This window comes from Odocoileus virginianus, chromosome 25 (assembly GCF_023699985.2).
Source record: "Odocoileus virginianus isolate 20LAN1187 ecotype Illinois chromosome 25, Ovbor_1.2, whole genome shotgun sequence".
Taxonomy (NCBI): domain Eukaryota; kingdom Metazoa; phylum Chordata; class Mammalia; order Artiodactyla; family Cervidae; genus Odocoileus; species Odocoileus virginianus.
In genome coordinates this window covers 38077969-38095312 of record NC_069698.1, presented here as the reverse complement: position 1 = coordinate 38095312, position 17344 = coordinate 38077969, and the positions used below count along the sequence as shown (strand labels likewise).

The window sequence follows — 17344 nt, the reverse complement described above, 5'->3', positions numbered from 1 at the left end:
AGACTTATGGACCTGGGGAGAGGGGAGGAGAGGGTGAGATGTATGGAGAGAATAACATGGAAACTTACATTATCACATGTAAAATAGATAACCCACAGGAATTTGCTCGGGAAACTCAAACAGGGGCTCTGTATCCACCTAGAGTGGTGGGATGGGGAGGGAGATGGGAGGGAGCTTCAAAAGGGAAGGTTTATATGTATAATTATGGCTGAGGTTTGACAGAAAAAGCCAATTCATGTTGAGGTTTGACAGAAAACAACAAAATTCTGTAAACCAATTATCCTTCAATTAAAAAATCAATAAATTTTTAAAAATGTACTTATTATATGCTTTTGAATTCAGCAGCTCATATAAACAATAAGGGACCTTACAAAAGTTGATTATTTTAAATTTTTGAGATAAAATTATAAGTGCCTTGAGGGAAATCCTGCTCTATTAGATCTGTTAGTATTCTAAGCATAACAAGTATGAAAAATATAGCCAGCACATCTCCTTTAAATGTTGAATATATATATATATATATATATATATATATAAGACAATACAAAATAACACTGAAACTGCAGTAAAAAATATTCAGTTAACCAATATGTTGATGTGTTAATTTAAAAATCTATTGGAACTGACCACCATTGGGGATTATAAGTTGTCTGAGGTGTACAGCGGGAATTAATTTCAGACGTACTCCTAGGTCAGACAGTATTTAAATTGCTTAAGGAAAAAGCCACTGTTATTTCATGTGTCTGCTTTTCTGTGATAACAAAAGACTCTAAGATCTCAGGGCTTAACAATATGCTTTATTTCTTATCTAGGGTATGTGTTTGCACCTGCAGATCAGCTGTGACTCAGCTCCACACATCTTCATGATGCCGTGGGTAAAGATGTCCCTACTACAGTCATTCGAGCTTCATGGCTTCCCTTGTGGCTCAGCGGGTAAAGACTCTACCTGCAATGTGGGAGACCTGCGTTCAATCCCTGGGTTGGGAAGATCCCCTTCAGGAGGGAAAAACTATCTGCTCCAGTATTCTGGCCTGGAGAATTCCATGGACTGTATGGTCCATGGGGTTGCAAAGGGTCAGACAGGAATGAACAACTTTCACTTTCACTTAGCTTCATGGCAGGAGGAAAGCCCAAGAGAAGTAACATGTGATTCTTCTTGAAGCTTGATTTCAGTATAGTGTATATTACATTTTCTTATATTCCCATAGCCAGAGAAAGTCACATCATCAGTTGAGTTTAGTTGCTTAAACCTTCTACTGGAAGCACCACATTTTACATGGCAATGAGCAGTGGTGTATAACCTCTTAAAGGGAGGTGAGATAAATACTTGTGAAAAACTATACATAGGCATTGAGAAATACAGTAAGAAATTCATGAGGGAGTTAAAAAAAAAAAAAAGATCCTTAATATTTGGTATTTCTGGCCTTATAAGCCAGCAAGGATATCTTTTAACTAATTGTTAATGTGCTGGAAAAGAAAAAAATGCAAAGGAAAATCTGCAGAGAGTCAATTTTGGAACAAAGAGAAGACCTTCTTCCAGGACCAGAACTTGGCAAGAAATCAGTGAATGTGAAGAAACTTGATGGAGTATTTGGTTGGAACTTCAATATGCTTTGAGGTGAAAAGAGTTGAAAGAGGTCCACAACAAATTTTATCAAGGATAAAATAATTTTACCAAGGATAAAAATTAGTAGCAAATAAGAGAGAGGCATGTATTATAAATTGGAGAGAAAAAGTATATAATTCATCAAATACTGTAACTGAACAAAAATAAGATAATGTGGATAAAGTTAGTGTCTTTATTACTAATTTATGCAACTTCAAAGTTTTCATTGAAACAACTTCAAGGGATAAGGGATTTTATAAGAGATAAATAATAAAGGATAGTTTTAGAGAGGGCTCAAACTTTAAAAGCTGGTAAGCCGGAGTCAGTAAGACTGGAGAAGAATGATTTTTCTGACTCTATATAAAGGCAAAGTGTGAGAGAAAAGCGCAGTCATCTGGTGGCATTAGTCAATGCATTCCCTTAACAGGGTCCAGTTGAGTCATCCAGAAAGTAAATAAATCAATGGTTGGTTTTGTGAACACTTATTTTGGAGAACAGTAGTTCCAAGAATTCTAAGATATGGGAGCTTGTGACCCCAACAGGGAAAAATGACTAATAAGAAGACCTGGAGATAAAGTGATATTCAAGCAAAGGTCAGATTAGTATGTGAGAAGAAAAGTAGGATGTGTAAGGAGGGTGATTAATTTGGAGGTCAGTGTGATGCAGCCACAAAAGGACATTACATCCATGATTGATGTGAACTGCACAAAAGAACACGTGTATTCTTTTGTGTCCAGTATTTATCTCTTTACGAGCCTGGAAATAATAAGTATAGATAAAGAAATAAACATTCCAGTTTGAATGTAGATCACGATGGACTGGATGATTCAAACTTTGTTAATTGGACCCGCTTATACCCAAATAATCCTTCCTTTAAAATAAATATCATCACATTCAAACTACCACAGATAATCTAATGTGGAAATAGAACATTCGTAAATGTATTAAAAGAAATTACAATAGCAGAATGGATAATAAAAGCTTAATATGCTACATCTTCCAGATGACATTTCCTTTTTATCATAAGTCTCAAAATAGTGTTTTAGTATAAAAATATATGCATAATATTACACAAGTGCTCAGCTTCTCAGCCATGTCCAACTCTTTGCAGCCCCATGGACTGTACGTAGCCTGCCAGGCTCCTCTGTCCACAGAGTTTTCCAGGCAAGAATACTGCTTTGGGTTTCTGTTTTCTACTCTAGAATTTTATATAAACATACATATGTAACATGGGTTTCCCAGGTGGCTCACTGGTAAAAAAAATTCACCTGCCAACACAGAAGCCGCAGGAGATGTAGGTTCAATCCTTGGGTCTGGAAGATCCCCTGGAAGAGGAAAGGGCAACCCACTCCAGTATTTTTGCTGGGATAACCCCACGGACAGAGGGGTCGGGTGGGCTACAGTCCATGGTGTCACAGTCAGGCACGACTAAGCATCAGCACACACACACACATATATAACATACAATCATAGTCCGTATTTGTATAGTGCTTCCTATAAACTTAGTCCTTTAAAACAACCTTACATGTATTAACTAATCTATAACCCCCATTTTCATAAGAATATACTGAGCACAAGGTCTTGCCCATGACAAAAAATACAAAATTTCCTACCTTAAATTCTTTCAGAAACAAAGATGGTAGACAGTTAAGTCAACTAATTAAGAAACTAAATAGCCACTTAAGTTACCTTTGGTGATTGAATAAAGAGAGAAAGGTATTAGAAATGCTCATAAATAAAAATAAAAAATATAGATATGTATTAATATATATAGATGCAAACATGTACACATCTTCATATTTAAACATATTATTCTTCATCTTCACGAAAATCTTCCTCTTGGGTTGAAGGTCAAAATCTCCACTGACTGTAATAGTCTCAATAAATAACAGATTTTACACACCAAAAAAAAAAAAGGCTCTGAAAATCTTCTCTTGAAAGGCCTGGCACTTTGGCCTCACCATAGAGCACGTGCAGTTTCTACCTACTTCTTTAGTTTCTACCTGGTCTATTCCATTATTTTATCCATGAAATTGAAAGTGAAAACGCCAGTCACTCAGCTGTGTTTGACTCTTTGTGACTGCATGGACTGCAGCCTGCCAGGCTCCTCTGTCCATGGGATTCTCCAGGCAAGAATACTGGAGTGGGTAGCCATTCCCTTCTCCGGGAGATCTTTCCAACTCAGGGAGGGAGCCTAGGTCTCCTAAATATCAATTAATTGTAGACTTACAGAATAAGGTGGGAAAAATCAATGAGTTAATATTATTTTTATCTTTCAGCATTAAATCTGTGGTTAAACTACTTTACTTCAGGAAAGGAAAACCAAATAACTCTATTTGATCTATTCCTGGTGTTGTTGCCCACTCTCTTAAAAAAAAAAAAAGTGGAGGGATAGCTCATGGTGGAAGGGGCATAGGATAGGGAAGAAGACATTGATTAATTTTTCAGTCTCCCAGTCCCAAGTGATAGAAAACTCATGGCTAACTCTTTAAATTCATATTTTGTCCATTCCAAAAGGAACAAGTTACATTTTGGTTATAGATTATGTGATTATGGTTGTTTCTAACTCGGTTTAAAAGACCTGAATTTGTTCAGAAGACCAAGTCAAAGTACATTTGTATTGTGTTACTAATAGGATTTCCATATGGCTAAAGCACAGGTTACCCAGACTGAATGCTTAGGGAAGGTAGCTGATGATCATAAACAGCTTCCTATGCCGTGAAAAGTGCTTCTGATTTTGTCTTGAAAGTAATGGGAAATACTGATAATTTTAAGTATTAGAAGGTGGGTTAGATAGAAAAGTTGAAGTTGTAAAATTAAGAGTAGAGAAAACAACTTGCGGTCACTCAAGGGGAAGAAAAAAACAACAATTGGAAAGGGCAGCACTCTTACGGAAAGCATGATAGGAAAAGTAGAGTATATTTGATAGATGTTAAAGAAATACAGTGTGCACCTTGGTGACCCATTAGATTATCAAAGTGGAAATAATTAAGATAGCATTAACATATTACTGGCCTCACAGAATAGTATGTTAATGCAAGCAGGCAGTATAGTAAAAGAAGCCAAATTTGGAGGAAGAGATGTCATCCTGATGTCAAAAATTTAGTTATTAATGTCCATTAAGGTTTCAAAGGGTAACAATGCATTTAATTATTACATTAGGGAAAACCATAAATATTGCTAATTAGATTAGTTTAAGCAAGTAACCCCTGTAATTTAGAAGCAAAATCTAGTATTGTACTTCACTATATTTCATCTGACATTCTTTCAACAACTATAAAATCAGCAAATGGCAACTACTCCCTTATAGACTCTTTGTAAAAGAGGATAACAATATTAAATAAGTCACAGATTTTTGCCCTTGAGGGGTTTTTCAAGTGGCGCCAGTGGTAAAGAACCTGCCTGCTAATGAAGGAGACATAAGAGATGAGGGTTCAATCCCTGTGTTGGGAAGATCCCTTACAGGAGGGCATGACAACCCACAATCTATTCCAGTATTCTTGTCTAGAGAATCTCATGGTTAGAGATGACTGGCCGGCTACAGTCCATAGGGTTGCAAACAGTCAGACGCAACTGAAGCAATTTAACATGCATGCTTGTCCTTGAGGCTGTAGTGCAGCAACAAATGCTATATTATAGGTGAGGCGACTTCCTACGGGGATAGCAGAGGCTTATTAGCCTTAAGTGTTGAGTTTCCATGGTTCCCCTTTTAATAAACATATTGCTAAGTGCAGCGACAAAATACATACAAATTATTCTTTGCTTACCATTAACAATAACAATGATATCACGGAAGTCAATTTCTCCCCTAGCCTCCACTCTTCCTTCACACCTGTATATACCTTCATCACTTTTATTGATGTTGAGAATCTGCAGATTATTGTTGGCTAACATAGCGAACCGATCTGGAAAGTAAGCAAAGAGGAGGAAATGATATCAGTAATTGAAGGCAGAGTCCAGCATGTTCTAAATTGCCAAGTATTAAAATATGGCACTTGTCTGACACTATCCAACTTTTCATCAACAAACAAATTCCAATTTGAAAGTAAAATGTAATTTCATGACTTCGATTTTTCCACTCCACAACTGCCTTGTTATACCTTTTTGTGAAAATACATTCAAGAGTTTATTTCCACATAAAATGGTTAAGCTATTATTTTCCCCTTGGTACTCTGAATGCAGAAAAGATACACAAAAGAACAAAGCTGAGGGATTAGATATTACAGACAAGAAGATATTTTGACTGCAAATATATAGCAACTTGGAGATGGAAATGGGTTAGAGAATTGATTGAATATCCTTCCTCACATGATAATTAAACCAATAATGGCACATATCTTGAGGAGGTAGCTAAATATATAACAATATTCAAGTCATGTAGAGGACATATAAAATGATCATATCTCAGATTTATTTGAAAGATTTTTTCTAAATGCAAGATAATCCATTTTAGGAAGGAATAGATTAGACTTCATTACTTTCATTTCAAGATCCCATTTTATGTGTGAGTGTATGTACATTCATACATACAAAAATAGCTGTTAAAGGGCATGCATTAGGTGATTGCTTGAAATAATCTGACTAGCCTAAGCAACATCAGCCTGACAGTATTTTCCATAATGCCTGGTCTTAAGTTTTTACTCATCATAATTTTGTTGCAGTTTTAAGAACTTTTCCCTTGTTATCAAGAACATTATTATATCCTGTTCTATTTTGAAACATGTTATTAAGGCAATACCCTAAATTTCATTAATTCATTTATCCATAGATAACATTAGACATGATGTCTGCTAAGTACTGTATTTGAGTACATAGGTGGATAACAGAAACATATCCTTGACCTCCTTGGATCTTTTGGTAAGGTAGAAATATCTTTAATTTAAGATACCCACCTATGGATATCTGTCAAAGAGCACTTCTGGGGGCTCTTCCAGTATTTATTACTCTTCCCCTATCTGCTGGCTTAATAGAAATGTTAGGACAAACAAAGAGGTCACATGAGAAAGCAGTCTCCCAGCATCCCTCAACCTGGATCACTGAATGAATGCAATGGGTACAATTCTTGCCTCTCATCCTACAACCCACTGGACATCACATGATGAGAAACTGCTGTGATATGAAGCCATTCATATTTGGGGTTCATTTTTCATAGCAATTCCTTAAGTCACTGTAGAAGTTTGGGTTTTAAATACAAATAAGGAAATTATTAGACTATATTAAAACAGGTAAGAATGTGGTTATTGATTGTCTAAGAGACAGGTAATAAGAAATGAAAATTTGGAGATTCTGAAGCTGCCTCAAACAGAAAACACCAATTATCAAGCTACATATACATAATTTTCAGTTCAGAAGATTTAAACTTTCCCAAAATATCTATTTCATCTTTCAGTTGACCTTAAGATGACATACAAAAATGTTTATACAGATGCTTTTTCCTGGGAAATTTTCTCACCAAAGAAGAGATTGGAGAGAAAAAAGGCAATCGGCAGGAAATATGACTTATAATAATGACTGGAAAAACTCAGAACCCCTAAAACTTCATGACATCTTAAAGTAAATAAAAAAAAAAAATTCTATTCAAGTGTGTTGCTGGAAATTAGAATGAGAACTATACAAAGTAGATGTTAATGACCCAGACAACCACAATGATGTGCTCACTCACCTCAAGCCAGACATCCTGGAATGTGAAGTCAAGTGGGCCTTAGGAAGCATCACTATGAAAAAGCTAGTGAAGGTGAGGGAATTCCAGCTGAGCTATTTCAAATCCTCAAAGATGATGCTGTGAAAGTGCTGCACTCAATATGCCAGCAAATTTGGAAAACTCAGCAGTGGCCACAGGACTGGAAAAGGTCAGTTTTCCTTCCAATCTCATAGAAAGGCAATGGCAAAGAATGCTCAAACTACTACACAATTGTACTCATCTCACATACTAGTAAAGTAATGGTTAAAATTCTCCAAGCCAGGCTTCAACAATACATGAACCGTGAACTTCCAGATGTTCAAGTGGATTTAGAAATAGAAGAGGAACCAGAGATCAAATTGCTAGCATCAGTTTGATCATGGGAAAAGCAAGAGAATTTCAGAAAAACATCTACTTCTGCTTCACTGACTATGCTAAAGCCTTTGAGTGTGTGGATCACAATAAACTATGGAAAATTCTTCAAGAAATGGGAATACCAGACCACCTTACCTGGCTCCATAGAAATCTGTATGCAGGTCAAGAAGCAACAGTTAGAACTAGACATGGAACAGTGGACTGATTCCAAACTGAGAAAGGAGTACAACAATGCTGCATATTGTCACTGTGCTTATTTAACTTACATGCAGAGTATATCAAGCGAAATGCTGAGCTGGATGAAGCACAGGATAGAATCAAGATTGTGGGAGAAATATTAATAACCTCAGATATGCAGAATGACACCACCCTTATGGCAGAAAGTAATGAGGAACTAAAGAACCTCTTGATGAAAGTGAAAGAGGAGAGTGAAAAAGCTGGTTTACAACTCAACATTCAAAAAACTAAGATCATGGCATCCAGTTCCATCACTTCACACCAAATAGATGGGGAAACAATGGAAACAGTGACAGACTTTATTTCCTTGGGCTCCAAAATCACTGCAGATGGTGACTGCAGCCATGAAATTAAAAGATGTTTGCTCCTTGGAAGAAAAGCTATGACCAACCTAGACAGCATATTAACAAGCAGAGACATTACTTTGCCAACAAAGGTCCATCTAGTCAAAGCTATGGTTTCTCCAGTAGTCATGTATGGATGTGAGAGTTGAACCATAAAGAAAGCTGAGTGCCATAGAATTGATGCTTTTGAACTGTAGCATTGGAGAAGACTCTTTGAGAGTCCCTTGGACTGCAGTAAGATCAAACCGGTCAATCCTAAAGGAAATCAGTCCTGACTATTCATTGGAAAGACTGATGATGAAGCTAGAGATCCAATACTTTGACCACCTGATGCAAAGAGCCTACTCATTAGAAAAGACCCTGATGCTGGGAAAGATTGAAGGCAGGAGGAGAAGGGGATGACAGAGGATGAGATGGTTGGATGACATTACCGACTCAATGGACGTGAGTCTGTGTAAGCTCTGGAATTTGGTGATGGACAGGGAAGCCTGGCATGCTGCAGTCCATGCAGTCATAGTCAGACACGACTGAGTGACTGAACCGAACTGAACAAAAGATGTTTGAAGAAAGCACTACTTGAGTCATTCATGCATAACTGGATATTGGGAGTATTTAACTATTAAAGACGATCTATTTATTTCATTTACAGTCATCCAAACATTCATTATTGCAGAAAGGAAATAAAGGAAATCATAATACTCAATAAGGTGTCCGCTTTATGTTTCTTTAAGCAGGTTATTTTATAAGTCCCCTTTTCTTCTCATTCTATATTAACTGAATGGTTTGCCACATCTACTCTTATGCCTGCAATTAATATTTTGATGATTCACAATTTTTCTTCAGACCAGAGGATTCTTGTGATTCCAGAATTATTTGAGTCATCTAGATATACACACTTAGAAGAGCTGTAAATAATTCAATTTCAGTATGTGTAAAATTTGGGTATCTCCACCTAAAATTACTCCCATCTCTGTCTTTAGAGGTCTTTACATTGAGCTAGATGCCCAAGGCAAATTCTTTAAATCTTCTTTGATTTCTCCAGTACCCTCAATCTGCATATCCAATTAAGCCCATATCCTATCACTTCTCCCTTTATCACTTATTCTAAAGTTTCCTTTTCCCTCAGCAACTATTTCATTCAGATTTAAACAATTCTCATTGCCTGAAGCTTTGCCTTGAGTCTCATCCAATTCATTTTCCTCACTGAAGCACTAATGTCCTTCTCAATACATATTAGCTCATGTCACTGTCTTAATTAAAACCCTCTAGTGATGTCACCTTTGGATAAATTCTAAAAGCCTCAATAGAGATGTGAAGGCCATGTTGAAATGGCTCAACCTTCTCTTGCAGATTCCTTTTCTATTAGTCTTTATTAACAAACCCTAGTTGTACTTCTGTTATTATAAGTATTCTAGTTGCGCTTATTTGTAAGGTTTAGTTATAATGAACTTAATTCAGTTCTGGAACATGCCACTCATGCTTTCACCTCTGAGCCACTGCATATGGTATTCTCTCCATTTGAAAAGTCCCCACCAGTGTTTAGCTGGTTAATCCCTTTTCATCTTTAAAGGTTGCTTTTCACTGTCAGTAGGCATTTTGGATACTTTCCTCTGCCCTGACTGATTCAAGTGCTCTTTCCTAATCATCCTCTATCACTGTACTTTCCTTATCATATACCTCAACAATCATGTTGTCACAATTTATCCACTGATACTTTTACTAGAGTATTAACATATTAAGGGCAATAGACTAGTTCATCTTTTTAACTACAAATCACCATAACTTAGCACAATAGATGAAACATAACAGGTGCAAAATAACTGTTGAATGACTTTTTATTAATATATTTGGAGTAGATTTCATGTTTTTTTTTTTTTCTGAGCAAGATGATTTTATCCATAGCTTTTGATGCAAAAATGGTACTCCGTTAGAAAATGTTCAAAGCATTTAGGAAGTTTCAGAGATAGCTTTCAGAATGGCTAGGATTGAATGGGCAACTCTGATAGCATACCTTCCATCAGGGTTGACACTAAAAGTCAAGATATTCAACTTTCTAACAAAATGTCACACTATCGCTTTACTACCTAAATGCTTGGATTCTCTAACATATGGATTTCTTTTAATAAACAACATGGAACACCTTCACTTCAAGTAGTCTGTGGGAGTATTACTTCTGCATATTTGTCAAACAGTTGCTATCAAAAGCATGGTTAATAGATCAACATTTCCAAACCTTCATTGTTTCATATGGAGCCTTTAAACTTTATTCCTGTGCCATGTTAAGGCTTCAGAAAGTTATCTGGACACATTGCATTATTCTAAATCCCCATATATGTTCCATTTATGATTATAAACCTAAATTTATTTCATTACTTTTAATAAAAGAATCATACACATATAAAAATCTGAAGAATATTACTGCTTATAAATTCACTATAAATGTAAAAATCATTCAATAATGAAGTATGTGACAAGTTTCTTAAATATTAAAATATTAGAAAAGTTTGTCCATCTTCACAATTCCCCTATATCCTTTATATCCCAAAGTAAAAACCAATTTTACAACTTAAAAAAAAAAATTGTACATTGCTTTCCATGAAACTCAGTGTTAAGTTTCTATATTTAACTCATTCCTAAGAAATAACAACTCAATGAGAAGGAACAAGAAATGTAAACATTATTTACTGAGTATCTGATACAAAGTTAAGTATTTCTTCATTCACTTAACAAATATTTACATGTCTGTTTTATTTAAAATTCTAAACATTGTTCAAAATGCATATAATAGGGGAGATATATATATATATATGCATGTATATACTCATGGACCATAGAGAAAGTTGGGCACCAAATAACTGATGCTTTCTAAGTGTGGTGCTGGAGAAGATTCTTGAGAGTCCCCTGGACAGCAAGGAGATCCAACCAGTCCATCCTATAAGAAATCAACCCTGAGTATTCATTAGAAGGACTGAAACTAAAGCAGAAGCTCCAATACTTTGGCCACCTGATGCAGAGAGCCAACTCATTGGAAAAGACCCTGATGCTGGGAAAGAATGAAGGCAAAAGGAGAAGGGGACAACAGAGGATGAGATGGTTGCATGGCATTACTGACTCAAAGGACATGAGTTTCTGCAAAACTCTGGGATAGAGTGAAGGACAGGGAAGTCTGGCATGTTGCAGTCCATGATGTTAAAAAGAATCAGACACGACTTAATGACTGAATAACAGTGGTGGCTGATTCACATTATATGTAAGGCAGAAACTAACATAATGTAAAGTAATTACCCTCCAATTAAAAACTATTTCAAAAACTTTAAAAAAGGATATGATAATTCATTATTTAAGATTAAGAATATGAATTAGGTACAGAGCACTTAGAAAAGCTATTCAAAGCTTTCAGTTCAGTCAGTTCAGTTACTCAATCCTGTCCGACTCTGCAACCCCAGGGACTGTAGCACACCAGGCCTCCCTGTCCATCATCAAGAGCCTATTCAAACTCATGTCCATCATGTAGGTGATGCCATCCAACCATCTCATCCTCTGTTGTTCCCTTCTCCTACCGCCTTCAATCTTTCCCAGCATCAGGGTCTTTTCTAATGAGTTGGTTCTTTGCATCAGGTGGCCAAAGTATTGGAATTTCAGCTTCAGCATTAGTCCTTTCAGGACTGGTTTCCTTTAGGATCGACTGGTTGTATCTCCTTGCAGTCCAACGGACTCTCAAGAGTCTTCTCCAACACCACAGTTCAAAACCCAAGGAAAGTGTAGAGCCATGATGGAATTCCAGCCTCACATCATTTCATCATGGAGTACTGGGAAAATGTAAAAGCATAGCATAGAAGCATCAGCCCTCCATCAGTAGTATACTTGACCATCCATCTTTGCTTTGAGGCTTTTCTTTTACGTGTATTTAAAAAAAAAAAACTCATTTTCAAAACCTTTTATAATTAAAATGTACCATATAAAAATATGTACGCTTGAAGCCTAAGATTAAGTAATCTGAAAATGTTTAGATATTGTCATTTAACTGCTATAAAAGTATTGCTTTCTTTATTATTGAGGGAAAAATGCAGAAAATATACAGTTTACTCATGCAATTTCACTAGTAAAATCTAAAACAGTTATATGATAATAAAGATATGTCTCATTGACTTATGACAATAGAAAAAACAGTTTTAGTCAGTAACTAACAAGCAGTGAAAATGCCACATCCAGAAAAATTTTCTAAAATTAAAAAATAAAATTGACTATAGTGATCATGAAATATTCTCTGTACATATTCAAAACCAGATGCTTTCTCTCCTTTATGCTGTAGAAATTTCATTTCTTAGAAACGTAAAACAAAATCATCCAAGATAGAAAGTACTGAATATTTTAAAAGATTCAATTATTTTGTACCTCTGCAATGCAGGTGCAATGAAAAATATTCTCAATTGAAAATACTCCAAATTCACAATGGTAAAATAGCATAATGTAAGCAAATTATGTATTCAATTTCAGATGTCATACTATTCTGGAGTTTTAGCTTGGTCTGAATCAAAATCATGAAGACAATTGGAATGAATGTACTTTTCTTACAATTATCCACATGCATCTTACTATAATATTTAAAATATGTAGGTATCTTTGAAAGAACAGTGCCAGAAAAACTAATAGGGCCCATTTAGATATATTTTCAGCTTACATATAATAAGCCTGTGGGATCTAGTCTGAATTAAAATGTAGAATTTCAGTAGATCAGGATAGATTCCTTTATTTATTCAATATCCTTGAACTTGGCCTTTCCTGGTGGCTCAGATGGTAAAGAATCTGCCTGAAATGTAGGAGACCCCTGTTCAATCGAGGAAGATCCTCACCCAGGGAATGGCAACCCACTATCTAGTAATCTTGCCTGGAGAATTCCACGTATGGAGAAGCATAGCAGGCTACAGTCCATGGGTCACAAAGAGTTGGACACAACTGAATGACTATCACTTTCACATTCTTGAACTGTTTGTATGTAAATTTTTCTTGACTAGAGCAGGGGTCGGGAAACTTTTTCCGTCATCTCCAGAAAGTAACTATTGTAGGCCAAACCATCTGTGTCGCAGTTGCTCAACTTTGTTCCAAGATAGCCATAGACCTTATGCAACGACTGGGTTTGGCTGCATCTCCATCACACCGTAATAAAACAGCACAGAGGCTGAATTGAGCCTAGGGCCATAGTTTGCCAACCCCTAGTTTAGAGCTCTGATGTTCCCTAAACAGTTGTTTGATACTTGGGGTCAATCCAATTGCTATATTTACTCAGGCAGATTCAGTCTTCTTAAAGAAAATTGCAATATTGTTAGAACATATAACTTAGGGAGTTACCAAAATACTAACTGTCAGATATAGTGGTGACTTCCTCATTATGATACAACCAGCTGACGACAGGTGCGGGTGAGCTGCTGACTCGGCAAACCACTTCTGCATTCTCCCCTTGTTTGAACTCTTGAGGAGATACCACTTCTCTGAAAGTGAGTTTTTCTGCATAAGAAAGTAAAACAAACCAAAGAAGTATTATTGCTCATTCCCCTCAATAACATATTTCAGAACCCTTGTTTATGGGTGCTGTAATAAAATAATTACATAAATCTAGATCGTTTAAAACTTTACCATACCATCTAATTCTCCTACCTGATAAATCCCCGCCTCACTCAGAATAAAATCCAAAGTCTTTACAGTGCTACAGGAGGTCCTATATGAACTGGAGTCTATCTCACAATTTTTGATCCCGATTTTTCTTCTCTCCTCCTAATCTCTACTCCAGGCAGTTCCTTGAACACTCCAGATTTGTTCTCATTCTGGGGCATTTGCACTCTCTTAAATTTCATCACATTTTTGCCCAGTATCCACATGCAAAAAGAGTCATCACCCTCTAATTCTCAACTATTTAATTTCTTCCCTATAGGATTCTATAGGCATATATATCTAGCATTTATACATTAGTCTTAGCTTATTTTTTGTCTTCTGTTTCTACCTACTAAAATGTTAGCACCAAGCAGTTAGTGACATTTTCTGTTTTAGTCACTAATGAGTCTTTAGGAATTAGAATATTGTCTGCCATATATCAGACATCCACAAGTGTATCAAATGAATGCACAGATGTGGATATTTATGCTTAATGAGAAATTTTCACAAAAGCCATTCATTGTTCTTGCTAACAACAACAAAAAAATTACCTTTACAAATAAAACACCAGGAATTCTCTTTGTATCATTTCAAATGACACTTCTTTCCAGATACTAGTCTATGAAATGATGTTTTCAATTTAGTTTTTTGTAATTTATGAAATTAGTACAGCAAATGGGCATATCAAGAAGTAAAACATCCTTCTTTGAGGAGTTTAGAAACTAAGAGGAGGGAAAAAATGTCAAATCAGGACAAATGAAGACAACAACAGATTGTCGTTCCAATGACAATGTTCCAACAGACTGTCGTCATCTTAAGAGGAAGTATTGCTATGACATTCTTTTGACCCTTTTTTCAACACAGCTGTAAGGAAGACATGACTTACGAGCATTCTAAAACTTTTATAATTTTTCACTAGTATAAATGCTAACTACCACAAATAAATTGCAAGGTAATATTTTAGGCACATTGTGCATGAATTAATGTAGTCTTCTAAGCAACTCTACATATGATGTAAGTACTACTATTATACCCATTTTACAAATGGAAATTGAAAACAGAGAGGGTACCCAGTTGCTCAGAACCACAGAAGTAAGTGATGGAACCTGGTTTCAAAACCAGGGAATCAATGATCTTCAGTCTTCCTAAACAGGTTAAGGATTCCTAAAAGTAGGAATGAGGAATTAATCAATTTCAAGTCATAAAATGAAGTGTAAGTGTAGAAAACCTTGTTAATGAAAACACCTGGAGCTAAGAATCTGGTTAGAAATAATTCTTCTTTATATGAGTTTTCAACTTTTTCTCTCTCAAAAGTCTGTCAATTGATCCTTCCCCAATTCTCATTCTAGACTGGTCACTGCTGTCACACAGGTAATTTTCTCTAGTCATGGGCTTTTAAAGTGAAAAACAGCATTCCCAATAAGTTCTGTAACACTAAATATACTGTTATCTATTACCCAACAGATTCTTAATGGCATTAGAAAACTAAAACGTTTTCATCTATATTATTTACCCAATAGAATTGGCTTCATCTATATATTTATAACCCACTTTAGCCTATTACCTATCTTATTTTAGAGATGTGTTATGGTAAAATATAAATAAGCTGATATCTGTAAAAGTCTTATTATTACATTGTCCAGCAAAAAGTTAGGAGAGGGCAATAGCACCTCACTCCAGTACTCTTCCCTGGAAAATCCCATGGACAGAGGAGCCTGGTGGGCTGCAGTCCATGGGGTTGCTAAGAGTCAGACACGACTGAGCGACTTCACTTTCACTTCTCACTTTCATGCATTGGAGAAGGAAATGGCAACCCACTCCAGTGTTCTTGCCTGGAGAATCCCAGGGATGGCAGAGCCTGGTGGGCTGCCGTCTATGGGGTCACACGGAGTTGGACACGACTGGAGTGACTTAGCAGCAGGAGCAGCACAAAGTTAGTTCTCAGTGAGTACTAGCTTCTATTGTTAAGTGCATTTGAATTTGAATTTTTTATAAGAATGTATAATTTCAATCAATAAAACATAAATACATGACTTACGGTAAATTTCCAAAACGACTGTAGCTTCTTGTGTCTGTCCTTTGGCATCTGTTGCTTGGCAACGATAGATCCCTGCATCTTCTATATTTGCATTGTAGATGGTTAATCTTGATCTAATACCTTCCTTCTGCACTGATACTCTCTGTGTTGAAATTATCTTCTCCCCTTGAGGATTATACCAATCTATACTCTCAGGTTCACCAATTGCTGCAGAGAGCCATAGAAAAGAAATGTTTGAAAATATGTTTCAAGTGTTTGTTTTGATATTGGCATTTACTATTATGTAACAAGTTTAACAATTTAGAAAAAAATGTAAACAGAAGACTGAAAATCTGAAAATCTTACAAAATTGAAAGTAAACACAAATGCTAGCACACATGTTCATCCTTATTTATCCAACACTGAGGATTAAATCTAGTCTGAGTAAGCAAAATCCATAGGAAATGGGTTTTCCAGTATGGTATTTAAGCTATGATAGAGTAAACTTGGGGGCTTCCCAGACGGCTCAGTGCTAAAGAATCCACCTGCAATGCAGGAGTCAAGGCTTCAATCTCTGGGTCAGGAAGATCCCCTGGAGGAGGGCATGGCAACCCACTCCAGGATTCTTGCCTGGAGAATCCCACGGACAGAGAAGCCTGGCAGGCTACAGTCCATAGGGTTGCAAACAGGCGAACACTACTGAAGCGACTTCGCACGTATGTAGTGTAAACTTTACCACGTGATCTATGGATTATTATTATTATACCTAAGTACTGAAACTGGTTTGGCAACTGAGTCCAAAATGCATTCCACTTGATAGACATGTGTGTGCCTATTTGCGTCCGACTGTTTAAGACCCCATGGACTGCAGCCCACCAGGCTCCTCTGTCTATGGTATTTCCCAGGCAAGAATAATGGAGTGGGTTGCCATTTCCTTCTCCAGGGGCCCTTCCCAACCGAGTAACTAACCCGCATCTCCGGTGTCTCCTGCATTGGCAGGCGGATTGTTTACCCACTGAACCGTCTCCAGTAGACATAATCTAAATTGAAACACGATTATGCACATACTTTCATCTGCTCAATTCTTTCTGATAGAGTCAGGAAATAGCACTTTCCCCACCATACAGCAGAGCTCATAAAAATGTAAATCTTCTATAAAATAAACTTTGGCTTTTGTTAACAGAATTTTGAATTACTCTCTCAAGTTGTTAAACTTGTATAGATGAGGCCAATGACTATTTTTCAAATGAATCCCTAATCTTCTCTTTTCCCAGCTGAAATGAGTAGTTTCATCAGTTGATTCTAAAACTGTTAACTATTTAATCATATGATAATTAGAATGTATTGAAACGATACTTATGGTGGTAGGCAATTACAGCCAAATCATTACAGGGTAAACATTTATTTAACTTTTCCAATTCAGAATCTAGGTTATT

The 17344-nt window shown here is 36.3% G+C and overlaps 1 protein-coding gene across 2 annotated transcripts in view; it reads right to left on the bottom strand.

The window, feature by feature from the left end:
• Positions 1-17344, bottom strand: part of NCAM2 (neural cell adhesion molecule 2) — a 545626-nt gene that overhangs the window by 209535 nt on the left and 318747 nt on the right. For both annotated transcript variants that reach the window (XM_070455106.1, XM_070455107.1), the window contains exons 3-5: positions 15930-16136; positions 13604-13747; positions 5374-5511 (exon numbers count right to left, since the gene is read on the bottom strand). In XM_070455106.1, the coding sequence (XP_070311207.1) occupies positions 5374-5511; positions 13604-13747; positions 15930-16136 (489 nt within the window). The remainder of the gene's footprint in view (positions 1-5373; positions 5512-13603; positions 13748-15929; positions 16137-17344) is intronic.